Source organism: Micromesistius poutassou, assembly GCF_964030765.1.
Source record: "Micromesistius poutassou genome assembly, chromosome: 20".
NCBI lineage: Eukaryota > Metazoa > Chordata > Actinopteri > Gadiformes > Gadidae > Micromesistius > Micromesistius poutassou.
The window spans coordinates 4,645,646-4,673,312 of NC_140290.1; the positions used below are offsets into that span (position 1 = coordinate 4,645,646).

Sequence of the window (27,667 nt, forward strand, 5' to 3'; positions counted from 1 at the left end):
ATATGAACTACTACTCTATGGAAGAAAATGTAACCATTTTGTAACTTGTCAAGATTTTTTATTGGGCAAAAACATTATAAATAAAAACATGTAGAAAATGTTAAACAGATTTAGAAATTTTGTATACAACTATGTACAAGGCGGAGCCAACTGGGAAACAAAATGGTGGCAAATCAAAAAGCATGACGTACGTTGCAAACTGAAGTAAACGGAAAACAAAAATAAGACATAAATACACACATGTACTTCATTGAGTGCTCATAGGACTGTGCCAAACCTGCAATAAAAACATTAAAACTGAGTGACCCACTGGCTACATTTTCACCAATCAGCAAATGGAAAAAACGTTGAGCGTTCAGTCCACACAAATTAACCTGACATAAAACACCTCCATATCGGATAGAAACACAGTTTTGTCACTTAAAATGCTCCAGACAAGACCAATAGCATTTATCAATACATTTGCTGACCAGGTTAGATGTATACAGATGTATACAAATCATGAAGACATATCCTTCATCCTGGCCCGAAATATGAACACATTGAGTGCAATGTTATAAATGATGAACCTGCTGCCAGTGGGCTGTGTCTCTGAGGTAGAACACTCTACAATAAGGGTCCGAGACCGCGGTGTGGTGGGACTGAGGCTTGATGAACACGAGGGGAGTGACACCGGAGATGTACATAGGTAATAATCACATCTACTTATCGTTTGGAGGAAAGAGAGCTCTTCAGTAGCAAGTACAAAGATAATAGTTGATAACACATTTATTGTAAGCATGTGGAATATTCATTAACCCTTGTTCAAATATACAAAAGAAGACATGACAGAGAGTTTCATCACTATTTTAGATTTTTAACAAACCCTCCTCCATAAAACTAGACAGCACCAAAAGAAATGGGGGGAAAGCAATTCAAGGATAAAATGCAAAAAAACTAACAAAAACAAGATCATTTTGGTCACAGAAGCTCTGTTGTACACATAGAAACATCCCAACAGTGACTAAAAGGGAGATGCGGGGAGGTTGGAGATTTCAAAATCAACCTTAAACTACATATGGGCAAAAAAAAACAACCAAAATCACCATTACCTTCGTAACAGTAAAAGAAAAAATATATATGTGCAGCTCTCCATTCGCAAGAGTTGTATTTCCGGGACTGTTAAAACTTAAAAACATTGCCGCTTCGATAATGTACACAAGGTGATCAAAATGAAAATGGGCTTTCACCCCAACCCAAAGCTCCTTCCCGTCTGCTATGTACAGCCATGCTAGCAGTGGACATGGGGGGAGGGGGAGGTGCGGGGGTAAGGTGCTAAGGACTCGTCTTGTCCTCCTTGTGTATCCCAACACGCGCTCTCTTGGCCTCCCTTTGAGGACAACGGAGCAGTACTGAGAAAATGACACGGCAGACTGGACTGCTCGGGAACACTCACAGCCCTGTGGGCACGCCCACATGGCGCCACGGCCACAGCTCTGTGGCCACGCCCACGGCCCTGCCGGAACCGTCCGCCTCTCGCCACGGTTATCTCCTCAAAGCCAGCCGGGTGCATGTTTGCATTTCCCAGGGAGAGGGCCTCGATCGGGGGCACACCGCGCAGCGTTTAAACACATCTGGGCGTCATCATCAGCAACGGTCCGGACGGTTGAGTCCTTGTGATCAAACTCTCTCCCGCCCCCCCCCGGGAAGTGACGCACGGCCACGGTGTCACAGCCTCACTGCTTCACAGCCGAGACCTCAGAGAGGACAGCAGGGGTAGAAAAACCCAGGCGCCGCCATCCCTGAAAGAAACATCTGAGACCGAGCCCCTCGGGAGAACGGGCCCGCTCAGTCCACCAGCGCATTGTTCTGTTAATGTGAGGGTCGTGACCTCACGGCTGTGTCCCTACTGTCCCCCTGAGGTCTTAACATTGAGATTCAAGTACTAACAACAAGATGGCCAACATGTTTGTGCGTGTGTGTGTGTGTGTGTGTGAGAGAGAGGAGGGAGGACAGGCGCCCCCCCCCCCCCCCCCCCCCCTCAGTTGAGGAAGCGGCGGCAGCGGCGGGTGGAGCAGTTGCAGTGCAGCTTGCTGTTCTCGTCCTCGATGGGGAACTTGTAGTCGTAGGTGAGCTCCTCACCGCGGTAGATCTTCCTCAGCGCCAGGATGACGATGTGCTTGTGGCCGTCCACGTTGATGACGCGCGAGTGGCAGTTGGGCTCGCACGAGTGGTTGATGAAGCGCGCCGCGTTGCCGTGCATGGTGGCGTCCACCACGTCAAAGTCGTCGATGCGGAACATGTAGCAGCCGATGCCCTGCGGGAGGTGAGAAACAGGGGAGGCGAGACACACGGGGGGGGGGCGTTACGAGGGGCGTCGAGAACGGGACTTTGTTTCCCCCCCTCCTCCGAGGGGGATTTAGTTGTGCAGAGGCACAGGGTGGGCAAAAACTGCACAAGTGCAATCAAAAACGTGTCCATACCAAACACAACCCATTTGTGACGCAACACACACAGACAGACAAGAAAGAGACCGAGACGGAGAGAAAGAGACAGAGAGAGCCAGAGGGATCCACTATACATATAATACCACGATCCCACAGTCTACACAACTGAGGATAATGACTCTAATGACAGGAGACGTGCATCTTATGGAGCCTACGAAGGTATGTGGTATTGGGGATAATGACAGGCGTTTGTTTTTGGAGTCACATAAACTTGGAGCTGCATCATAAAATAACAAATAACAACAAATAACAAAACATGTAAAGAATGTCAACTGAGTGTTTTCTGATTGCTGACTGGTTCGGGCCAGAACTCACTGTGTAGACTGTACTCTCAAGACTAACAAATTAAAACATGTCTATCTTCATGTCAAGTCAATTGAGGGCTACCCCCGAGGGGGCTGTTGTGGTTGAAGCAGAAATCCCACCATTACACTTCACATGCATTTCTGTTCCGTTAACTGCAATACAACAGCAACACTAGTCCAGTTTCTAATCAAACCGCAGCCACGTACATATCTTGTAAAAAATTGTGGCCACTGCGATATAGATTACCTGTCATTACGATACAATATAAAACATGAATTTATTAACGCCGGGAGAGGGCGAGTCAAGATATTTCCGAGGCGCCCTTGGCTGACCTTGCTGTCGTAGTATTTCTCCCTCTTGTCGGTCAACACGGCTCGGATGACGTTGCCGGCGTACTCGATCACCATCTCGCCCGCCTCGATGTTCCTCTTGCAGAACAGGCCACGGCCGTGGATCTCAGACCTAGGGCCAGAGCACAGGACGGTTAGCCAGGAGCAACATCATCAGCAGGAGGATAAGTATGAGTATTAGTGATACTAGTAGGGTCGGTGAGGCGATCAGTCACCTGTAAACCCCGACAGCCTCCTTGGAGGTTCTCTCCAGGTGTCTGAAACGCATGGCCATGGGAAGCTCTGTGCTGGTGGCGCGTCTGTTGGGAGGGGGCCCCAAAGCAATCACGCATGAATGGTACACAGGTTAACACCAAACAATACACAGACGGGTCACAGAAAGTGCAGCATATATACACACATCGGATCCTATTTTTTATTAGCACATTCCTCCGTTAATAATTCTTTGCCAGTGCGAAAGGGGCGGACACACACAGGCCGACAGCACAGTCAAGGTGAGCTCACCTGGACGATTTGAGCGGGAAGTCGTCATCCTCTTCGTCACAGGGTGCCACCATGTCGGGCGGCTGCCGGTGCTGCGATGCCAGGAAGTTGAACATGTCGAAGGTCGACTTCCTGTGTGGAGCGTGAGGAGAGCAGAAGGGTGTTGGAGATGCTTCAGGGACACCTCTCTTGTGCAGCTTGTGATAACAACTTAACAATAACAACAACTTAACCAATGATAAAAAGCCATTTTCTATAGCAAAATAATGCAAAAACTGACACACACATGTGCAAATGTGTGTCTTGGTGACACGCTCGACTGTGTGTGTTGGCATGCGTGTGTTTTGCGGTAGTGGCGCTCCCATACCGTGTGTACACCTCAGCGCGGGCGCAGCCGCTGGGGTTGAGCGGCAGCTCCACCTCGGCGGCGTCGCAGCGGTGGAAGCGGAAGCGGTGACGTCGGCAGCTGCCGGCGCCCTCCAGCTGCTCCAGCAGGAAGATGGTGGCGTCGTGCAGCAGGCCCAGCATGCGCTGCCCGCTCGCCACGCCCAGCGGCAGCTGCCGCAGCTGGAAGCCGGCCCGCGCCTCCAGCACGCCGTCGGTCACCGCGCGCCACGCCACTGAGGAAGGAGGGACACACAGGGATCAACGCGTGCGCGTGCGTGCGTGCGTGCGTGCGTGCGTGTGTGTGTGTAGAGACGATGTTGTAAACATGACAAGATATGCACGTCGGAGACGCTAACTGAGGTTCAATCAATGAGGATCAGTGATTTAGTAGTTTGCCCACATAGGGAATTTGAGTTTGGCACGTTGGCGCAGGGAAGAAATAAACCACATTGCACTTGCTGCAGTTCAGCTGGATTGCTGTGAGGAGCACCCACTCTCATCACACCTTGTGTACGAGTGTCTTCTCACAAGTCTGCTCTATATAATCCCAGCCCAGTGGAGTGCCTGCATATGGGTAGGTTAAATGGTTGCTACGTTAACAGCGTGCCATTGTGTGTCACATGCACCAAGCTTTTGGGACAGAGGTCCCACGCTGATGTCCAAAGCATGAACATAAGGAGTAGCTGGCCGTCATACCCTCTATGCTGTCGGCCTTGACGCTGAAGCCGTCGTCGCTGGTGATCTCGAAGCGCAGGTGGGGCTGGTTCATGTACTTCCTGTTGTCCTGTTTGGGAGGCGGGCCCTCCTCTTCTGAGCTGAATCCTGTGGATGAAGGTATTGTCAATGTATTTTTTCTTCCCAACACATCAGGAGAAACACAATTTTTGCTGTTGTGGATGATGAAACAATCTTTAAATCAATAGGAATAAAATCGACATTATTTACAGCATCAGATACTGAATCAGCCCAATGGATTTAAGCAGAATACAATAGGTTACGGCAGTGCATGATGATGGACTGGCTAAGGATGCAAGAATGACCCAAAAGAAATGATCGAATGCACGGCCCAAATGTCAACAGATAGTGTGCGTTTTATATGTGCTTTTTCTGTCCGTGATAGTTTTCCCCATTGGACAAATTGAAAGTCTGTTTAATCTATATTATACTCAATCTTTGTGTGCTGCAGCCACAACGGAGCTACACTGGCCAGTTCTTTAACCATTTTTTTTTAACTGTTAGGAGCTAGCAGAAAACATTTCTAAACATTTATTTTAATGATATATCCATAGAGGACGTTTTGAAACGTGAGACATATCTGGTTTAATTGCATTTACAGTAAGTTGGACTATTGCTCTTTGAGTGCTGCTGCACGATGGCTTAGCTTGGAAGACCCCTCGGCAGGTCTACACAGTTCAACACACCGGGACTCGTCTTTAGTGAGAACGCGTCTTAGAACCCTGCATCAGATCGAGGTAATTACTTTTCTTATGTAAAACCCCCCCCCCCCCCCAAAAAAACAACAGAATTTCACAATCGGTTCATCACGATCAGAGAGTGGCGCTGACTCACACCGGGAACATACTAACAGGCTCTACCACCTGAAGTCATATCACCCACTAGAGCATTCGGAGTCAGAATCTGAGGTACCATGATAGTTTAAGCCAACCGACAAAACCACCACTGGTGCATCATTATGACTTTATGTATTTTGCTAGCTTTGGCCCTCTTGGCCCTGTGCCTGTAATCTGTTATATGCGCACACTATGACACATTTTGTCGTCTTCGTATTTTTTTTACATGGACTGATAATATAAATATAACCTGAATATTTACATATTTGTGCTCTTTTTTCCTTTCTCTAAAATAATGTTTTAGAGTATTTGTGTGTCATAGACTTGGTCTTTCAGACAGGTTTGTAGTTACAGACATCGGTTGTGATGTACATGGGTGTTCTTAGCAGCCTTTGTAGTGTTGACTTATTAAATGACTCATGTGTAATAGATGTGGGTCCATTCTGTTTGTATGTGGACACTAAAAAGCAAAACGAGATCAAACTAAAAAAGTTATCAAAATCTGTACATTAATTATATTTTACAACTTTACTTGGGAAGTTACATTTTAACGTCCCCGTGGAGAACCAACTCCTCTGACCAGGCTCAAAATAATAATTTTAGGTTCTCTCTCATCCTAGGGCAGGGCTGCCGGCAGAAGACCGGCTCACCAGCAACCGCTGAGGTTCTGCATGCTGCAGCAATGCGTGTCGTGTCACCCAGAGAGGGAGACGTCTAATGCAAACTACTCTCAAAGTGGTGCCGGGGCTTGGTTCTCCTTTAAGGGGTGACGTCACCATGTATCCGCTAAGGGGAGACAAGGGGTTCTGGGTGGAGATCAGCCGACCTGAATAAGGGCCCCAGTCGGATAGGTCGCCGTGGTGAGCGCTGACCCAGATGCTGGTCTTACCCTGAAGGTCCCCACTACCACCACCACCCACACTACTCCTGCTGTGTTGGGCCCCGCCTGGCCCGCCGTCCGCCTGCTGGGACCTGGGTCACATGAAGAGGCATTACTTTACAAGAGAAAGGTAGAAACAGCAACGTTGGTTCATCAGGCTGTTATGTAGTATAAGCCTGTGGAGTAAGCATCGATGTTTCTGTTTGTGTTCCAATGATATACATCGCTCAATTGTCTTTTTCATTACTTTGGTCAACCCTGGCCATGTCAATGTATTTATAAAAATGCATTGCATAATTCTACACAGACATAAATACTAAAGTGTATTCATTTTTATTAATTTATGGTCTATTGGCTAGGTTTCACCAACCTGGCGTGTACTGCAGAGGCTTGATCTGCGTTCTTTGGCTTTTCTGGCACCATCTCCCTGTCCAGATCGAGAACCTCCTTCAATGTAGGGGACTTTATTCTCACACCACTGGATCTGTGGGGAAGAGTGCAAGGCATTGTGGGACTTAGTGTTTTAGAAAACGGGAGGAGAGTACTCACAGGGAACAGTTTGAGGCTAAAATCATGCTGTAAACCAAACAGCCCCTTGTGTACAAAAACAGACCACTCTCTCTTGGTTCCATCAATATATATATATATATATATATATATATATATATATAATATACAATATATATATAATATTTCCATATATCCATAGGTTCCATAGATCATCAGTGAAACATTGTGAAACAAATGACACCTCTAGCTAAATGTAGTAATCTAGAGAAACAGCTACAACCTTGTTTTCATCCAAACGAGCCGTCTTTAGCGACGGCTCGCTATGAGACCGCTTCTATGAGCTGTCGGCTATCAGCCGCGAGTTTAGGGACCGTCCGCAAAGTGCAGACAGCTTCTATGAGCTGTCTGCTATCATCCGCGAGCTTAGGGACCGTCTGCAAAGTGCAAAACGGAAAACGGTGTTGTTGTTTTTTCAGTGCTAAATAAATATTTTTATACTTTTAATAATTGTAATTGATTTATTCTTTGAATTGCAATGCTCAAGGCATTGCAATTCAAAGAATAAATTTTAGTGAGGTTAGTACACAGTCATAGCTATAAATGCAATGGTAGGCCTACTAATAATTGGCATAATAATTTATTTTGGTGTTTCGGTTTTCGGCCTTGGTTTCCTCATTTTCGGTTTTCGGTTTCGGCCAAGAATTTTCATTTCGGTGCATCCCTACTAAATACTGACAAAATTCAAATAATAGCTATTCAGCTGCTATCTGGAAGGTTATGATGCAGATGATAACAGTTAAAAGTATAGTATATTCCACACTAAGGGAGAATGTTTTTGCTTTTTGAATCAGACAAATGAATTAGGTGGTAGGAATTTCCATCATACACACAAGTGAACGCAATAATTTCGGCAGATCTTTCTTTGTGTAGGTGGGATAGAGTGCAGTCTAAAGTGTATTAAATGGCAAATAATTCTTCCACCCATCGGAGGCATGGTTGTGCGAGTTAGGTGCTTGAGGTGGATTTGTGCGCGTGTTAAAAGCCTTAAGTGCTCTGCTCTATTCTACTCAATAAACACTGTGAAGCCCTTGACTCGCTCTGACCTCGCCAGTGCCTAACCTACTTGAGATTAAAGCACATCACCATTAACACTTTTTCAAAATTGGTTTGGAAAATACCTTAAATCATAATTAGCAGTGTGTGTGTGCCAACAATTAGCTTTATGATAGAGCCCATGTACTTTGATTGAGCCCCCTTTTCAGTTGGAGAGGTATAGCAGCCATTACGTGAGGGAGCTACAGAGCTAATTGGACTGGAGAGCATATGGTGATTTGCATATTATTAATTCATCTGCAGCAGTTGTGTTCTGAGTGGCAATGTGACAAAGAGAGAGCGAGAGCGAGAGAGACTGTCCCACCTGTTTTCCTGCGGGCCGTCCACATCCCTGGAGGGGGACGCATCCCTGATGAAGTCCGTCCGGCACCTCTTCCTCCCGGGCCGGTCCGAGAGCGTGGCCAACCTCTTGATGCCCGCCTGCGAGTGGTGCCACGGCGCCGCCTCCTTGAGACCGGCGGCGTCGGGCTGGACGGTCATCGCCGCGTCCGGTAACGCCGCCTTCCCGGAGACGTGCAGGGCCTTGAACTGCGTCGGGGTGAGGATCCTCGGCATGGGCCGCCGGCTGGCCTTGAGCATCATGGGCTGGAGGTGCGCGGTGTGCCGCTGGTTGGCGATGGCCTGGTTGATGATGGCCTGCGCCGTGCCGGCTTGGATGCCGGGCGCCGGCGCCGAGACGGAAGCGTTGGCCATGTGGTTGACAGGCAAAGTCCTCACGATGACCCGGCCGCTGAAGGCCGCGGGGTGGGGCGCCGCAAGGGCGGCGGTAGGGACGGGGGAAGGGGTGACGCCGGGGGCCAGGGAGGGAGAGGGCGGCAGGTGGGAGGAGCCGGCGCGCGGCTTGACGATGACGCGGGGGACGGAGCGCTGCAAGGCGTTGCCGCCGTGCAGCATCTTGGCCACCTGGCTGATCCTGCCGTAGGCCGGCGAGTTCTGGTTGAGCGTCTGGTAAGTGTTGGAGCGGGGGTCTTTCAACAGGATCTGGCCTTGGCGGTTGACCAAGAGGACCTGCGGGGCGGGGGGCACCGACGTGACCCAGTGGGATGCGCCGGCCTGCGCTGGGATCAGCAGCTGCTGCTGCAGCGGCGCTCCTGGCTTGGAGGAGTCGAAGCGAATGGCGATGGTTCGCCCGCGCGGCACGCCCGTCTGCATGGGCAGGGCGTTGAGGCCGTTGATGACGATTGGGGAGGTGACCATCCGTGGCGCTGAGCTGGTGGCAGCGGCGGCGGGGGGGTTGGGTTGGGAGGTGTGCACGAAGCGGGAGGTTATGGGCAGCCTCATCTCCGAGCCGTGCTGAGGAACGCGGGGTTTGGGGAAGATGCGCTTGACGCTCGCCGGGGCCATGCTTTTGGGAACCACGGTGGGCTTGGGCGGGTTGGGCGGAGCCAGCGCCTCGGGTAACGGTGCATCGAGCGAGTCGTCCATGGAGTCCGTGGAGGACGTGCTGTTGTCCAGCACCAGGCCCGGTTTGTTGGCCAGCCGCACTATGGTGCCGTCGTCGGTGGATATAAAGTGACCGGTGGCTGGGTCCAACAGGCCCTTCTCCCGCGCCGCCGACTCAGCGTCCAGGACCACCTCCTCGGCCAGCAGGTGGCTGTCGAGGGGGCCCGGCCCGTCGGCGAGGGGCGGTGGCGCCGTCGACTGGCTCGCCGGAGACTGCTCTGGGTCCGCCGGCCTTTTCTGCGGGGCGACGAAGACGGATTCCAGCCTCTGCAGAGCAACTGTCAGCTTTTTTGTGGCGGTACTCTGGGTGGGCGAGCCGATGTCTCCGCCCGGCGCCTCGCTCTCGCTGTCGCTGTCGGAGCCTCCGTCGGCGCCGTCCAGCTGGGGGATGGCCTGGGGTCCGCCCGGACGCTCCCCCTCCTCGCTCGGCTCCCGGACCACCACCACGCGGGAAAACTTCAAGTAGGGGCTGCAGTCGTCTTCCGCCCCGCCCGCCGGCGGCCGCTGACTGTCCTCCTGCAGAGCCTCCTCGCCTTGACCTTCGACCCCCGTGGCCTCCCCGATGCCGCCCTGCGGCCCGAATTGCAGTGCCACGTTCTCGGTGAGCAGCGCCTCGTCAAACTCGATCTTGGCGTTGAGCATGGACGCCACGGCGACCTCCGTGTCGGCGTCGAACACGGTGTAGGGCAGCTCCTGGGCCATGAGCTGCGCCACCTCCTCCTCCAGGATGTCTGGGGCCAGGGCGATGCCGTTGGTGGTGGCCCCCGCCTCGGCCTCCGAGGGTGCCATGAAGTCCTGGGGCACCTCGGCCGACACCGGCGTGGTGATCCTAAACAGCTGCCGGCCCTTCGGGGAGTGGGTGGTGCTGGGGGGGGTGGTGGTGGTGGTGGTGGCACCGCCGCCTCGCCGGGGGGAGAAGCCCGATGGCGAGGTGGGCGGGGACACCGAGCTGTGCCCCGGCCGCGACGGAGACGGCGGCGTGGACGGCAGGTCGTGGTGGGAGCGGGGGGGAGAGCCGAACAGCGGCGTCCTGGACCCGGGGCCGGCGGAGCGGGGCGGCTCGCTCTCGGTGGGGGAGGAGCTGCAGCGGCTCCGCGACGAGAGGCGTCGAGGGCGACGGGTGTCGTCGAGGTCGCGCAGGGTCAGGATGGGGTGGGACTTTGGAGGAGCAGACCCTGCAGGGAGGGAATGCAGAGGGGAAGACACATGTGAACGAGAAGATAAGGGGACGGCGTTATGGGTGACCCGGTCCACAGAGATGCGCTATAAGCTGCTACCCTCAACGTATCCACAATGGCGACAACTTGCACTCATGTTCTCAAACCAACTGACACTTTGTGTCATCTTTCCCTGCCTTTGCCCCTCCGTCTACCAAAAGAGCATCTTCCAGGGATACCGGTGCTCGCGCCCTCCCTGGATGACCGTGTTTACCTGGGGAGGGAAGCGGTCTTGAGGAGCCCCCGGCTGGTTTCCGTGCGTGGGCGTAGCCGGGGACCCTGGCTCCCGGTGGCTTGGAGTTTGGAGACGGAGTGTTTGACTTGGCCTCCGTGGGTGAGGTGCTCAACGGTTCTGGTGACTCCATCTCTGTTAGAGGGGAGGAGTACAAATAATCAACGGGTGACATTCACAAAATCTTCTTGGCACACTTCCATTGCTTGTTTTCCTGTAGTTGATCAGTTGATCAGGAAACAAGTATGAAGGAAATCCATGTTACGCCCAGTCTACAAAGTTTATTCAAAGCTTAAACAGAATCTCTGCCCTTTATTATCATTAATGAATGACCAGGAGATGCATGGACCTCAAAATAGGCGAGAGAGTGATGTCAGCCTACTATTGCACATCTTGATTGTCACCATTTCCACTAACTCTCCATCATTAAACCGAAAGCTGTAGACTCCTTACACTGATTCCCTACACAGACAAGCGATGTAAAGAAGTAAACCAGAAACACAGCATTGTATCCTATGCTTACCGAGCTGCTGATTGGGGCTGTGGATGATGGTTTGGTTCTCATCCTTGTCCCACCTGGGGTCGTGTTCCTGCCCTGGCAGAGGGGTGCTCACCTCCGTCACCCTGCACGTGTACTTGCAGCGCCTGCGTGGGTCCACGGTGCTCCAGTACAGGCGGGAACATCTGGAGGAAGGGGATTGACAGACGGAATGGAGATCAGTCAACACTGTGAGATGAAATGAGACCAGTGGATGTGATGAGATGGATGAAAGCAGGAAACGCATCAAAGACGCCCCGCATTTTGAAGTGAGCGCAATCATTCGTGTACGTGTGCTAGTGTGTGTGCCCCTCAATGGGCTGAAAATCTGTATTGAGGGAAATCCAAAAAAGGGTGCCGTGTGTTTGTGCGTATCGACGGGGACTCATAACTTACTGATAGCCGGTGGGGTACAACAACTTCCCATTGGACGAAAGTTCGGTTAACACGCCCAGTTTCTGGATCTGCAGAGAACCTGCAACGGATGACCAGGGCCAGGGGTCAAACAGTGAAGGTGGTAACATGGTAATGACTAAACACTGTACCTTTATCAGAGAAGCCATTGTAAGCCATTCCAAGTCTCACCTATGGTCATCCTGATGGATTCCGGCTCCAGGCCCATGAGGAACTTCCTCTTGAGCGCGATGCCGTCAAAGTCTACGTAGATCCGCCTCGGAACTTCAAAGCCCTTCCCAGAAACCATCTGGCAAAGGAGAGGACAGAGGTGTGAGGCTCTGAACGCCACTCAGAATTATTCTTTGGGTGGATGGGGAAAAGTCCAAGTCAAGACGCAGAACACCTACCTTTTCAGTGACGAGGTCCCTGTGCTTGTAGCAGTACACCTTCCTGTCCAGCTGGAACATGCAGTTCCGAGCCCGGGCGCACATGAAGTGGAAGTTACTCTGGCAGCTGGACAGACAGCATCCCACTGTTGCTCCTGATTGGCTACAGTGGTCACAACGCTGGTAAAAACACACACAAAAGAAAAATGGTGACAATCGGCCCATGAAGTAAGATGTTCAAAATGTTAAGCAAATCTTTTGGATTACTCCGACAACGGCAAGCGCCATTTAACACCTAGTTTCCTTACCAGGTAGCGCCCCCTAGAGACAGCACTGTGCACCTGCAGGAGAGCGCTGTTGTCCTCGTACACCTCCGCAGACCATATGCAGCAGTTCACGTGCGCCCACTCGTTCTGCCCCAAGTAGAGGAGGCGACCCTCGGCCTGTGTGAACAGGAGCTACGTTTTAATGGCTGCATCAGACTAAAAACACAACATGTCTAAAAACAGAAAAAATGACCATTATGCTCATTTCAAGTTTAATAGAAGGAAACATGAAATGGCTTTTGGGATAAAACTTAATTTAGTTGCAATTTAATCAGTGATTAGCATAGAACAAAACAGCCGGCGAGCTTGTTGGAAGCACTGGTGATTTTATATTATTGGTTGAAGGCAAAGCCCTCTTTGCACAAGTTGTCGCCACCACCCCTTCAGCCGTAGAGGAAGATACGTTGGTTCTGTTCTGATGTGAATAATGATTGCCGACTAGACCCGATGCAACCTAGAGGAGGGAAGCTTACGTTTGGTGGCTCGTCTCCAAAGTGTTGACACAGTACGCACTGCCGTCCATCCCTGCTTCTGGACGAGGACACATCCTTCTGCAAACCTGTAGGCAGAAAAACTGATGATTAGAAACTGCTGTGGCACAAACAATGTTACGCTTACACTGACTTACACACAGCTTCAGAGATCAGGTTGCTGTTCTCTGCGTCCGATTCTTTTCTTGGCTGGTTGCCTTTTTTTCCCCAAAATATATATAATAATACTATAGTTACAGTGCTAAATGAAACACTGAGCCTGATTGGCAAATGTCTGACATGGTTTCTCACCGTGGGACTTGAGTAGGGAGCTGGTGGCAGTCTCAGGGAGGGGCTTGGTGTCTTGGAGCGAGGGGGCTTGAGCTGGGCTGTCCTCGCAGGCATGGTAGGTCCTCTCCAGCCACTGGGCGTAGCTGTGTTCCCTGGAGGGAGGCAGCACTGCATAAGGGAGCATCGCTCTGGGGGGTAGAAGAAGAGGAGACACAAGGCAGGAAGTGAGGGCGATGAGAGAGGAAGTACCAGAGGAAGACATGGAGGAGCATTTGTGCCCCATCTTTTTTCGTAATGTAAATCTCATGGTTTAAGATCATTAACCCCGGAGAGAGGAACTCAAGAGATATTTTATTATGGCAGCCCTTACCCGGGATATTCTTTGGACAGTGGGTCCCACATTTTAAGATCGTCTCCATGGAACCAAGTGAAAACCTGCTTCATCAGCTGTGAAACATGGGAAAGGCAAAGGTCAACTCACAAACTGAAAATAGTGGCATTTGTTAATTGACATCGTCTCGAAAATTTGTTGACGGAACTTTACCTCTCTCATAAGGAAACCAATGCGTGTGATCAAGTCAGATTCTATTCATATTTATTAACAATCAATGCAACCTTCTGCAGGCTTTAAACAGCAGACGTACATTGAGGTAGTGTTCCTTGGCCTGAGTGGTGGGTCTTTGATCCTCAGGAAAAGGCTCTTCCTGCTTCAGCCACCTCCGCATCACCACGGCAACGTCAGCATGGAATGCTTTCTGAGTGGTGAAACACGTTCAACAGAAACAACTTGTCAGTTGGCTCCACATATTAAAAAGGTGCTGCGTGGCTATACTGGGTCATGGTTCAGGTCGATGTGCTGAGCGAGGTGAAGAGATACTTACTATGGAGGTGTAGCAGCCCTTTTCAAACTTCTTGCCCACGGCGCAAAAGTCACAGACTGGTTTCTGCTCTTCTACCACGTATTCCACATCACCCCTGGCCTCACACTGTAAAGACCCAAACACCATAGAAGCATTTTTCAATCAGCGCTTCACTAATAAACATGGGAGCTACTAATGCATCAAGTAGGAGTCAAATTAGATGAATCAAGAAATGATTGTTTACTTTACAATGTAAGTAAAAAAAAAAAATGTGATAAGTGCACTTATGCTGCTTGTGAAACATATAATTATGGTAATTAACTAAACATGTAATGCATATTATGAGACAATATGTATTAAGGACTTAGGTATTGTTGCACATCCTGCATACACAGAATAATATCTAGTAGACTTACTACTGTTCTGACTGTAAAGGGGGCGGGGTCTCCTACTGTTCTGACTGTAAAGGGGGCGGTGTATCCTACTGTTCCTAACTGCTAAAGTACGGGTGGTGTCTCCTAATGTTAAAACTGTAAAGTAGTGGGTGGTGTCTCCTAATGTTAAAACTGTTAAGTAGTGGAAGGTGTCTCCTAATGTTAAAAGTGTAAAGTAGTGGGAGGTGTCTCCTAATCTTAAAAGTGTAAAGTAGTGGGAGGTGTCTCCTAATCTTAAAAGTGTAAAGTAGTGGGTGGTGTCACCTAATGTTTAAACTGTAAAGTAGTGGGAGGTGTCTCCTACCGTTCGGCAGCGGTTGAGGTGCTGGGTGGTGCTGGAGGACAGGAGCTCTGTCAGCACCTGCTCCATCCTGGCCCTGAGCGCACCTTGAAGCTGCTCCCTCCACCCGCTGTGTGCAGCTCCGCCCGCGCTGCAGGCGGTGCATGTGAACGCAACGCGCTCCACTTGACTAGAGAACAGCCCAAACAGCTCCTCTGGAAACGTTATATAAATGAAATACACATAAACACATAAACATCAAATACATTTTATATAGATGGCAATCAAATCAATCCATTTGCAGTAACTTGTGTTCCCTTGGTTCCCACGGTGCATTAGTAAAAGCCTTTCATACATTTTGTAAACATAAATCTATTCCCCTTGGCTCACCGGAGACACCTTCACATTTGGAGTGCACAAAGCGGCTGCACGCGGAGCACTGCAGCATGGGCTGCTCAGGGCCGGTCTCGTAGCACTTGTGGCACACGGTGCAGAAGTTCCCTGTTGAGAGACATTTCTTTTATGCATCCTTCCTTTCAACGTCTCAGAGCTTCCCACTCAAGGTCAGGCACAAGCTGTCATTGACATGGAAGTTTACTGTGGAGGCTGCTGATGCTTTTATTTTTATTAAGTGAGTCAGTAAAAGAAATAAGATTTCAGACGATAAAAATACAATTTATGGAATGATGAAACCCTCTGAAACTGGATGTTTGAGAGGCTGTATTTTTTTAAAGCAAAATTCGTCTGCATGGGTGACACAACATTTAGCGTACCTTTCTTGTACAGGGGTGTGCAGTCGGGGCAGAGGTCCTGCTCGTGGTTCCAGGACATGTCCCAGTTCTTCCCAGGCGTTACCCCACAGCTTTTACAGCGGATGCACACCATGCACACCTACACACAGAGCAGGGTCGTCAGACCTCAAGATTCATTTCATAGCTGGATAACACCATTCATATACAAACACAAGGTTGACAAGTTTGCAGTGTTTTTACATATTTTGCAACTATTGTCTCATTGGCATGGGGTAGGTCTAGGCCTAGAGGGTACAAACCCTGGGTGTGCTACAGATCTTAGGCTTGGGGTAGATCTGGTCCTAGAGGGTACTGCCCAGGGTGTGCTACAGATCATATGCTTGGGGTAGATCTGGTCCTAGAGGGTACATACCCAGGGTGTGCTGCAGTTCAAAGGCTTGGGGTAGGTTGGTCCCAAGCATGAAGGATGGTAGGAGTTCTGGCATCTCCTGCACTGCAATACAGGCTAGAAGGAAACAAAGGGTTGTATTAATATGAATTTATACATTTTCTATGACCAAATGCAATACCTCAGGGTGCGTGAGATTTAAATCAGGTTATAATCAAAGCTTTATGGATTTGGAAGGCAACATTATTCCATTTAATTTCCGCTTCAGAGAAAACAAATATCAGTCATGGAAATTAATATTTACAGCTGAACCAGTATCAAAGAAAATAATCTTTCATCAAAAAAATAAATAGACGAAAACTTTTTGATTTAATTTAACTACAAGACACCTGACTTGTACAGATGAGAAACGCACCTTGGTGCTCTTGCTTTTGCGCCCACAGACATGGCAGAACTTGCAGCGCCTGCAGCACCAGTTCTCCTTGTTCTCCTCCTGGGGGCGCTCCTCGGGCAGGAGGCAGAAGCTGTGGAACGGCTCGCAGCAGATCTGGCAGTAGATCAACTGAAGTGGATGGACGGAGAGGGGACAGTTGATGCATAAACAAAAATATATCAACTACAATGCATTTGATAGATAACAGAAGAATAGAAGCACGGCTGATGTAAAACCAGGATAATATTTGTGCATTCATTTTAAAATGGTGGCAAATGATTAATTTATGCCGCTTTTCCACCGACAGTACCAGCTCAACTCGACTCGGTTTGGTTCCAGGCACGTCGCGTTTCCATCTAAAAAAGTACCTGTTCAATGTGGGCGGGTCGTAGAAAAGAACCTCTCCAACATGGGCGGGTCGTCATTAGGTTTTAATCACGAGAGACGCGATTCCCGGGAAATCTGAATCTGATCAAGATTATTTCCTGATTCCCAGGAAAGGTTATGATGGGAAATAAAATAAAATAAAAAGCGCAATGACTGCGTGTCTATTGTTGTCATACGGTAACGTTGATGGAGGCGAAACTCGAGCCCTGGGAAAGGAACGACACAAAAAAGAAACAGCGAAACGCTGATCCTCGGGAGCCGGTCCGTGGACTCCAGCCACGCCGGACACAACTTAACTTTGAGTGATTACTCCCATTTACAGCCGCTGGCCAATCAGTTACCAGCAGCCTGTTTACATCACACAAAAGTACCTACTCCGCTCGCTTGGAACCTCGACGGAGGTAGTACTAAAAAAAGTACCCGGTACTAGGTACCAGGTACTTTTTTTGCCAATGGAAACGCAAAAAAAGGCGAGGCGAGTCGAGTCGAGCTGGTACTGTCGGTGGAAAAGCGGCATTATTGTGTCTGCAACTACACCCCAAGTATGGTCCAGTCAGATACATTCAAAATAGATCAAGGCGGCAATATATAGAGGCAACATTTGTTTCTCTGCCTCTCCCCTCCGTACTGCATGTGTCTGAGGGCATGATGTACCTCGTGGTGGCCCTTGCTGGCACAGAGCAGGCAGACCGGCTGTGGCGTGGTGGGTACGGAGGTCAGTACGCTGAGGCCGCCCAGCAGCCACACGTTCTTCAGAGCGCAGTCCTCCTGGAAGAAAAAAACACCAGATGTCAAGCCGCGTTCGCCCTCAGAGGAGCGTACGGTACGGGGCGGTAGGGGATCATCACCAGCCGAACAGAGACTGACCTTGAAGTCCACACGGATCCTGCGTGTGCTCTGCAGCAGACCCTTGTGGGCGAATCCGTTATGCAACCCCCCCGGGGCGCTGGCCGGAGCACACTCTCCAGCATTCTGGGAACGAAGCAGAGAGCGAGGGTCACCGTGTGTGGCATGTGCCTGAAACTCCTCACTAACGGAGCTCGCCTCTTCTCCACGCCCATGGCTCCATTTGTCCGTTCCTTCTCCGCCATCGTTCTCCTCATTCTCCAGCTCCTCGTTGTTCTCCTCCTCCTCCCCCTCTCCCTTCTCCTCCTCCCCCTCTCCCTTCTCCTCCTCCTCCTCCTCCTCCTCTTCCTCTTCAGCCTCATGCCCCTGTGGTGCCAGCATTAAGGACTTCACCAGCGGCTCGGCCAGCCGGTGTAAACACAGGCGTAGTTGTGCTGGTTGCCTGGGTAGTGGTTGAGCTGTGCACTCTCCCGTCGGAGGGTCTGGCCGTGGCGCTGCCGGCGCTACAAAGTCGTGTGTTTTTGCCGCTTCGCGGACCACAGAGTCTGGCAGCCGCAGCACCAGCAGCCGCGGCACCAGCAGCTGCATGGACGGTGCCGGTTTGGGGAGCGCGTGTACGGGTATACGGTGGGCAGTCGTGTGGCTTTTTACAAGTTGGGACAATTTAAGAAGTGTCTCCTTTTTAGAAGGGGCTGCTGATATGCGAGTGGTGGTGGGAGGTGGGGTTATTACGGGCTGGAGCGATGGATTATCTGGCAACGCTGGGGGCGAGAGTGGAGGTGGAGCTGATAGGGGCGGGGTTATTATGGGCTGGAGCGATGGATTATCTGGCAACGCTGGGGACGAGAGTGGGGGTGGAGCTGATGGGGGCGGGGTTATTATGGGCTGGGGCGATGGATTATCTGGCAACGCTGGGGGCGAGAGTGGAGGTGGAGCCGATAGGGTCTGGGTTTGGGGTGGAATTGGCGGCAGCATGGGTGGGGGCGAGGATGGAGCTGATGCCAGCAAGGGCGCAGGGGATGGAGCTGACGGGGTTGGGGGTGGAGCCGATGGGGGCGGAGCCAGTGGGGGTGGAGCCAACTGCAGCGTGGACTCGGGCAGGCGGTGTAAACAGATTTGTAAGCATCGTTGCTGCAGGGGTGGCAGTGGGTCCCGGGGCGGGCTGGCTCCTCTGGGCTCCTCCCCTTCTGCCTTCCCCTGTTCCTGTGGAGGAGGGACTGCCTAAGCCAAACAGCAAGATATGTTGTTCCACAGTTAAGACAGCTACCGGTGGTCACATGCAGATGCGCAGAGATGAAGAAGAAAGAAGTGAACAATAACAGATTGTCTGTCTTTTTTCTCTCTGTGTATTTGTTGTATGTGGCCGTCGACTGTGGTGTGTTTGAAAAGAGATGCGATTGGGATTTGATTAGTAAGGGATGCTCAGGTGCATATGAACGGATCCTCAAAAAGGTTTCCGCCGAGTAAATAGCTATCCCAGTTGTTCAAAATGATATGAAATTTAGTTAATCTATGTCTTAATCAATCCATGACAGAACCAACACTGGGTATTTCTTGAAGAAAATACGGATAAGAAAGTATCCGAAAATATATATATATATCATATTTGGAGCGAATGAGCCGCAGGCTCATGAGGACTGCATAGTGAACAGGAGTGGAGGATAAAATGTAAAACAACCAGTCTCTCACTGGCTGTTTGCAAACGAGATTAAGATAAACAATTTAATAGAAGTGAAAGCGATATGCATGAAGTATCTGTTAATTGCTTGGTGTTAGAGCATGGAAACAGGATTGAATCATGCATTAGTAAGGTGTTGATGTCAATTTATAGACCAACATTTTTTATCAAAGCACACTTAAAGATTTAATTAAGAGAGTGCTAGGAAAAGAAGAGAATTGTGCAATATTGTAAGACAGTGGAAAATGCTAAAGAATGCCCCAAATCGGACCAGAAATTTCAAGAGTTAAATTCAATTAAATTGTATTTGTAAAACCCTTAATCACAGGTACAGTCCCAAAGGGTCTTACAGGCCATATATCTATGACACAAATACATTTAATTGAATTAGCGTGATCAAGCCAGTTTGTTTAAACAAGTACAAGGCAGGTGAGGTTATTAGCGCTCATCTGTTTGGGTCATCACGATACAAGAGTTTGCATTACTTTCAGGAACATTATTTAACCATTTATTTAGTCAAGCCCCACCAATCTGACACATTGACACAGCAAACCAGTGAAACTATAACCAGGGTTTGAACCTAATTGGCTTGAGTGGGGGGAGGGGCGGGGGCTGCAAAACCCCTATAGTGGATTTGAAGCACATGTGACCTCAGGTAAAAAGGAACAGCCCAAAGCCCTTGGTCTGTCTGATCCTATGGAAAAGCCAAGTGGAAAAGCCAAGTCTACTAAGTGGTAGGTAGTTACCAAAAAAAAAAAAAGGCAGGCACAAATTAACATCCAACTGAGTCGCTTCAGAAACCCCCCTCCCCCCCTCCCACCTCATGACCACTACAAATAACAAGCCTGACAGATGGTGATCAGGTGTTGTTGTGGTGTGCGGAGTTACCTTCATAGCTCTGTACCGGCCTGCAGATCCCTTGGGGCCGGGCCGCCGGTGCCTGCCTGCCTCGCTGGGGAGGTCATAGAGGGCCGCTCTGCTGTCCTGGGAGGAAGGAAAGCCTGGACACAGGAGACGCCATTCAGGACGTTAGAACAGCTCCACAATCAGGTTGCTATAGTTACTGATGGATGCTACTCTGGAGTAGCGTTATTTTGGTGGGGATTTGTGTTAACTTGAATTGTGCGATCTGGAAATGTATTTTATGAAAATGTAAAAGTAGTATATTGTGCACATTATTGATTATGAAACTGCTATTATACAGTTGTTACATACAATGAGTATTGCAATTAACAGTACCATCGGTACAACTTGACTATCAAAATTGGATCTAATATCAGTAGGTAATGATCATTTTATCATAAAATACAAAGATAAAAAAAAGTCAATACAAATAATAAAGACTGCGTCACAGAAATAAAAAGCAGATCTACCCTGGTTGCTAGGGACGGCGGAAGCTAGCTTGGTGCCTCGAGCTAGCTTGGCGGCGTGAGCTAGCTTGGTGGCATGAGCTAGCTTGGTGGCGCGGCCTGGTTTGGCCCCTCGAGACAGCTTGGCGGCGTGAGCTAGTTTGGCGGCGCGCGCCAGCTTGGCGGCATGAGCGAGCTTGATGGCGTGTGCGGGCTTGACGGTCCGCTCCTCCGCCTCGGACTCGTCATCGGACTCGGACCTCAGCAGGTTGCTGTAGGAGCGCGGCTTGATGTTGCGCCGCGAGTGTCTCCTGTCGCCAAGGGGGACGGCGTCCGCAGGGAGACCTTCCCCCGACTCGACCCGGCTGCCGGATGGGGCAGACGACGACCGCCTCGCGTGAACTGGGGGAAGAGAGTCCCGTGATCATTTCGTTCGGAAATGTGGAATGATTGAATCCGTTGCTTGGATACGGTTTGAACTTTTTGTTTTACCATAGGGATCATGTTGGATGAAGAAAGATATAAAAGACGTTTACATTACATCCATATACGTACGTTTAAACGGTCTCATGATACGGCCTTCCTTCCCCTTCTCGATCCGTTCACACTTCTTGTGTCTGGTGGGGGAGAAACGCAGGTTATTTTGAGCACAGTTTCACATCTTTTTCTAAAATTTCCTGGAAAATATGCAGTGCATACCTATGATTAAGGAGATGCTCACTATTTTTCCTCTTAAAACCAATTGAGCAAGTCTATGTGGAACGAAAATTATTTTGAGGAAAAGGTGAAATGATTTAATCCAATCTATACAGTACATCCTATTTTTTTCCAAAAGAGTTGCATCTTTATGGTAAATATATATAATAGTGATATGATAAGATAGCAGTATAAAGCCAAGTGGATGTGACCCATCCTGAGAGGCTTTGCCCAGACCAAACGCTTTGTGACCTATGGTTAAAAGGTCAGCTCCTCCCCACCCCGGGAATGTCGACTCACGTGCAACACTGCTTCTTGGTGTTGGGCCCCCCGAACTTGGGCTTGTCCAGGCAGTTGATACACGTGCCGCAGTCCTTCTGCACCCGGCAGCCCCTGCAGACCCCGCAGCGGCGGGAGCGGATGCGGCCTCTTTTCCACCGCCTCTGCACTCGGTCCTCTGGGGGCTCCCACTGGGCGCGCTCCTGGTCGGAGCCATCCTCGTCTCCGCCGTCCTCAACTACCACGGGAGGGGTGGAGGAATGAACGGAGAGACAGAGTCAGAGAGACACCCCGGGAGACAGATAAGGGAGTGAGTGAGATGCGACAGATGAATGCGCAAAGTAAGACATTCAACACACATTTTTGGGGGAGGAAAGGGTCGGTGTTGGCCTACGTTTTGCGACGGGCAACAGCGCGATGCCCTCTCTCTCGTGGAGCGGCAGGGCACTGAGTCTGGGAATGTCGTCTGGCACCATGGCCCGGGGCTGGCCCAGGGCCACCGCAGCGGCCCGGCACACGTGCTTTATCCTGGGGCCTCCGAGCGGCTGCTCCTGCATGGGGGAACGCACGCAGACGCAGGAGACGTGAGAGCTCGCAGTAGAGCATAAGCCTCCACAGGTTCATTCAGGCCATGATGAGACATGAGAAAGTCTCCAGGGGTTTACACAGGCAACGGAATATCAAATGCAATGAACTTTGAGGGATAGGTTTTATTCTTAAGATATTCAGTATTCCAAATAATTTTGAGGGCTGCGGTGAAACCGTGACTGTAGATACATGCAACCAGGATCCCATAGAATGCAGTACAAAGGTCAAATAGAAATTCTCAACATGGATGTATGGCATGTCTGCAAAAACCTTTGTAGAATTACCTGAGTGTTGCCTTCATCGGTTGATTTCTCTGCTCTCCTCCTTCTCCGCCTACCACTTGCCACCATTCCTGATTCTCTTGACCCCAACTATGTATGAGACAAAGGGAAACGAAAACCTTAAACTCTAACAATGTGTTAATTTACTAACCTCATCTTCCCGAGGAAACTTTTGAGCTTGGATTGAGTATATATGGAATGCAGATTGTTAATCTGTATTAAACAACAATAAAATTGACCAATTTGCTGTATTCTAAGTCTGTGTATATTAAAAAACATGACTGAAGGACTTTCCTGAAATACTTTCCAGGTTGATTGGAGAATATTACCTGGGCCATCTTCAGCTGCTTCTGCTGGTCTATCTTGATGAGCTGGACCTTGGCTCGTTTCAAAAGGTGAAGCATCCTCCTATTGGCTCCTGTGAGGCTCATCCGCTGGCTCTGACCACTGGTCTCTGCTACGTCACCACTGTCCTGAGCCTCAAGGTAGCCTTCAAGCACTGCATGGGATGGTTAACAGACTCTGATCAGTCCTTCAAACACTACACACTTCAGGGGACGGTTAACAGACTCAGGTCGATTCTCCAGTCTTTCAAACAGTACATTAGGGCTGGTCCGAATACATAATTTCAAGCATTAGGTTTCCAAGCAAATATCCAAAGTTTCCGAACATGCAAATATAAGAAAAAAATAAAGAAAAAAAGTACATTCATAATGCGTTTCTTTCTCTGCTTGAAACGTAGCAGGTGGACACCAAAGCTGCAGAAACTAGTTTTTAATCAACTGATCGTTTTCTAAAGTGGTTCAAGTGGATAAAACAAATGTGTTGAAAGGACAATATCACGTCAGTGGTTTTCGGTCTGAGTTCGACTTCTGAGTTCGAGCTTTAAAACAGCCTAAAAGTTTCCAAACCATCACAGTTTCCAAAGTATCACAGCAGGCCTACTTCCAATGATCACAAATAGGTGTCAATGTTGTGAAGAGGGCTAGTGTTTCTGAAAATATACACTTGACCATGAAAACAGAAAAGGAAATGTTCTTACTTTGAGACTCTGTATCCAGTGCTCCTTCCACCACTTGCTCGCTCAAGGGCACCTGGGTGTGCACAGTGCTAGGCTTGCTGTTCAGCAACACAGCAAGCTTCCTGACAACACCGGGTGTGTCCACCTCCTCCATCTTTATCTTGGATCGTCGTCGCTTCCGGACCGTAGGGGTGGAGCCTGCACACAGATCCTCCCCCTTAGCCCCTGAAGGGCCCTTCTTCTTCTCTGCCAGTTTGGACGTCAGCTTCTTAAGGTTCTTGTAGACCTCCAGGTGGCTGGAGTTTGGACTCTGCGCCGAGCCGCCAGCTTCCAACATGGACCCCGATTTGAGCAGGGATCTCTTTGGAACGGCATCCTCCTCTTCCAGGAATCTTTTGGGGGCTTTAATGACCCGGGAAGACCTAGCGCTGACGACAGGTGTGGCGGAGTTACTGGAGCTCTGACCCTGCAGCGGCTGGGACTCCTCGTCCTGTTTCAGAGCAGCTGGATCAAGCTCAGGAATGTAGGTGTAAAACACACGTTTGATTTTGATACCGCTCAATTTCTGAGTGGGTTTGCCATGCTTATGTTGTCGTCGCCCGAAAAGCGTTTTTTTGAGTTTTCTGAACAATGGCTTTTTCTTGGGGGAATCTTCTGCGATCCCCTGGGAGAGCGTTGGGGCCGCCTGTCCACTAAGGGCTTCACCCTCGGGGGAAGCCGCGATGTCCAAATCCACCTTCTTCTTCTGCCGTCTCTTGGTAGGAGCTTGGGATTGCGAGGCTCCTTCAGACTCATTTTGCTGATGTCGAGACCCCTTGGTCCCCTTCCCAGAGCTTTGGTCTGCCTGGGTGTGCTTTGAGCCCTTACCGGGCCCTTTCAGCCTGGAGCCTCTCCCTTTGCCCTTGACAACTGTCAGGGTACACACAAGCTTATCCTGTTTGGTGCCAGCGGCTGAGGTAGAACCCTGAGTAGTGTGCTCTTTTGTGGCCGCTTTGCGCTGCAACCCCGAAGCCGCTTTTGTCTTTGTGGAGCCTGAGGACTGCCTTCCGGTACTTTCGGTGCCCGGACTTGGGGTAACCTGCTTGGCAGGCAGCTTAATGGCTATCCGAGAACCGGGTACTCTAACTGTTTCACCCCGGCCTTCTTTACGAGGCCTCTGTACAATTTTTCCAATCAGAGTGGGTTTGGGGCTCCGTGGAACAATTTTTCCAATCAGCGGCTTGGATTGTGGGGACAGGTCGGGGGCCGGAGGAGGCTTGGCCTGGGTAGGTGATGACAGAGGAGAGCTTCCCGGAAGCTGATGGGAACAAACTGTTTGGGTCCCAAATCCAGTGAAATCTTCCTCCTTTAAAAGAAAGAAAAACAGTATAGATTTATTTGAAAGTTTTTAAAAATCAATTGTCAGCTTTGTAGTGGGATGCTAGCTAAACAAAGCTGTGTCTGCCTTTGACTGCTTGCAGGGATCTGGTTACAATAGCCAATCATGAGTTAACTGGGTACATATGGGTTAACCAGGTGCTTGGGTCGCCATGGCTAAGATCACAAAAAAAAAAATCACTATACAACTGTCATGAGCTTCTTTCGTACACGTTTAAGTTTGTGTAATAATAGTCCTATACAAAACATCAGCATTTTCAACACTTGATTATAATCATACTGAACCAAAAATACACAGTACACCATAATCATGACTCCTGCATGGCTTCTGAATGGTTCAACATCATATATATCAGTTATCTTCAAGAAACATTAACCTTAGACATCTTAAAGACAACGTGAAATGGCATTTAGGGCCAGTCTTATCTTATTTTTCATGTATTTAGAGGAAGCGTGTAGCTGATTGTGTGAAAAGGATTTGATTGAATTGTGCCAAAGTTGCCATCAAAACCTAGCCAACAAATGGTGGTAGCTTGCTGGAGGCCTTATAAAAAATGTATGAACACACAAGTTAGTTAAGCTTAAAAGTGTGGACTTTATCATAATTCTACCAGCTGTGAAGACTCTTTATTCACTCTCTCTTTACCATATATTTTACCAATGACAAGACCAACTTATCCCACAATAATAGAAAATAAAGCACCCAATAAATATATTCACCCACAAATGCATATCAAAGTCCTCATGTTATTTAAAAGTCAACCATGAATTCAAAACAACCTACACCTAGCATCTTTCAAAAATCCATATGTGCATTAAAAGGGGGCTCACTGGTTTAAGTACAAACCCCTGAGAGAACTTGTTGAACACCACTAACCAATGAGAGGCAAACTGGAGTGGAGGGATTAAGAGGACTGCATCTCAGTCAAATCCAAATAGATTGCATCAGTCCATGCACTTTCATTGAGTAGTCTACTTTATTGACAAGTATATGGTTTCTCTAGTTGTCTTTCTTGGCCAGCCATGGGCAGGTTTAACCACATTAAAGGTTCAGGTGGCCGGTAAGGTTATAGTTGCCAACTATTAAATCGACTTATGTTTACAAGAAACATAAAATATAGCTATAATATGCTTTTTTGCATACAATGCATACCATTCTTCATGTTGATCTAGCCCACTGCATTTCCTTAGCAATTGTAGATTTAGAATTAAACTATACAGCCCCCTGTGTATTTTCAGTCCATCCAAGTGCTTTGTGAACAGGCTCCATCCAATTAACTAGTTTATCAAACACTATTGAAATCATAAACCCATTCTGAAAAAATACTGTGAGTGTTGGAATATTGCAAATGTATGTTTAGGCTGATTGTTCTTGCTCCTACGTTCACAAGACACACTTTGTAAAGCTGTTGCCATTTCATAGAATAAACGAGAAAGGAATTGAAATAACCTGTCTATTTAGCGATGCAGATATCATACAAAGCAGGATATAAACATCCTCAACGTGGAAAAACGACAAAAAGTAAATATGCACAGCTAAAATACTCAACCTGAAAACGTCTAAACAATCTAAACCCAACCAGTGTAACATTCAAAACAGGGCATTCAGCTGACAGGTGCAACGTGGTAAAAACGCTGTCTACGTATAAGGACTGTGTTTTGGCTTTGACGCAATCCAGACCACTTTATATTAATGAAGGGGTTGCAGATTATAAGACTAGCAGTGAACAAAACAAACTTGTATTCGTGTTTTCCCATCTTTCACTGCCGCCAATTGTTCCGCCCAAAGCACGCAAGACGGTGGGCGATTAGCCTTAGCTCACAAAGGCTGTGGTTCTGTTTGGTCTAAACAAACATTGTGTAATGTGTATCATTTTTAAGTATTGATCAGCAGTGTTGGCAGATTGCTGTTCAGACAGTCTATCTGGGGCATACCCTGGTAGCAGCTAGCTAACTACTAACCACTTGTGTGTTCGCTCACTTCCCCTGCTGTGCAGAAGGGCTAGCAGCGAAACGTCAATATCCGTCCCATATTGTGCAAAAATAGAAATAGAGATCGTGATCTCTATTGGGTATCTGCACACTTTGTAGTTGACCGAGTAACATTAGCTCATTCACCTCTTCACTCCCGCTCGACTCAAATCCCGCATCTTTCTGGCGCCCATACTTCTCAGTTACACCGAGTAGGCGCAGTAGCGAAGGATCCTCGCTCAAAGTGAGTCCGATGTTTACGGGCCTCGGCCCTCCGAGGGTCACATCTCCACACTCAGAACCCAACCTTCCGCGTTGGGGACGTTTCTCGAACCGAAGCCGATTTCGAGTTGACCACGGCCGACCAGGGAAGCGAGCCCGTGCCTGGCCCTGGTTGTTTAGGACCGTGACATTAGTGGGAGATGATAATCCGCCTCCCGATGCCGCCATTATTCTCTACAACAACAACCACCACCAGTACAGAGCGCTGGCTGTGCCGTGCTGTAGAGTCGAGGCAAGATGGAAAGCTGGACGAAAAGCGCGAGCTAGGAGGGAAGTTTAATTGCATCATGGGAAAGCGAGTCTCTCAGAATAGCACAGCATGGGGCCAACCAGAGGCCGACGACCAACCACTAGCTGTCTACATTTTGTAGTATTTCATG

The 27,667-nt window shown here is 49.1% G+C and overlaps 1 protein-coding gene across 4 annotated transcripts; it reads right to left on the reverse strand.

The window, feature by feature from the left end:
• Positions 1-44: 44 nt before the first annotated feature.
• On the reverse strand, positions 45-27,503 carry kmt2ba (lysine (K)-specific methyltransferase 2Ba). Of its 4 annotated transcripts, none has more exons than XM_084485147.1 (36): positions 27,153-27,503; positions 23,679-25,002; positions 22,966-23,135; positions 22,640-22,726; positions 22,162-22,318; positions 21,789-22,005; positions 21,348-21,409; positions 20,817-21,194; positions 20,332-20,444; positions 17,787-17,891; positions 17,574-17,687; positions 16,515-16,661; positions 16,124-16,216; positions 15,733-15,850; positions 15,350-15,460; positions 14,984-15,174; positions 14,267-14,371; positions 14,030-14,140; positions 13,756-13,832; positions 13,407-13,573; positions 13,098-13,183; positions 12,607-12,741; positions 12,320-12,478; positions 12,102-12,219; positions 11,913-11,991; positions 11,502-11,662; positions 10,961-11,113; positions 8,391-10,704; positions 6,834-6,947; positions 6,410-6,555; positions 4,709-4,834; positions 3,993-4,245; positions 3,647-3,757; positions 3,358-3,441; positions 3,125-3,254; positions 45-2,296 (listed from the first exon to the last, which is right to left on the reverse strand). In XM_084485147.1, the coding sequence occupies exons 1-36, from the start codon at positions 27,453-27,455 to the stop codon at positions 2,021-2,023; spliced, it is 8,595 nt and encodes a 2,864-aa protein (XP_084341273.1). In that variant the 5' UTR covers positions 27,456-27,503; the 3' UTR covers positions 45-2,020. The 4 variants fall into 4 exon arrangements, with proteins under 4 accessions (XP_084341273.1, XP_084341271.1, XP_084341272.1 ...); XM_084485145.1 differs by having other exon boundaries at positions 17,787-18,968; XM_084485146.1 differs by having other exon boundaries at positions 6,473-6,555; positions 17,787-18,986.
• Positions 27,504-27,667: the final 164 nt, after the last annotated feature.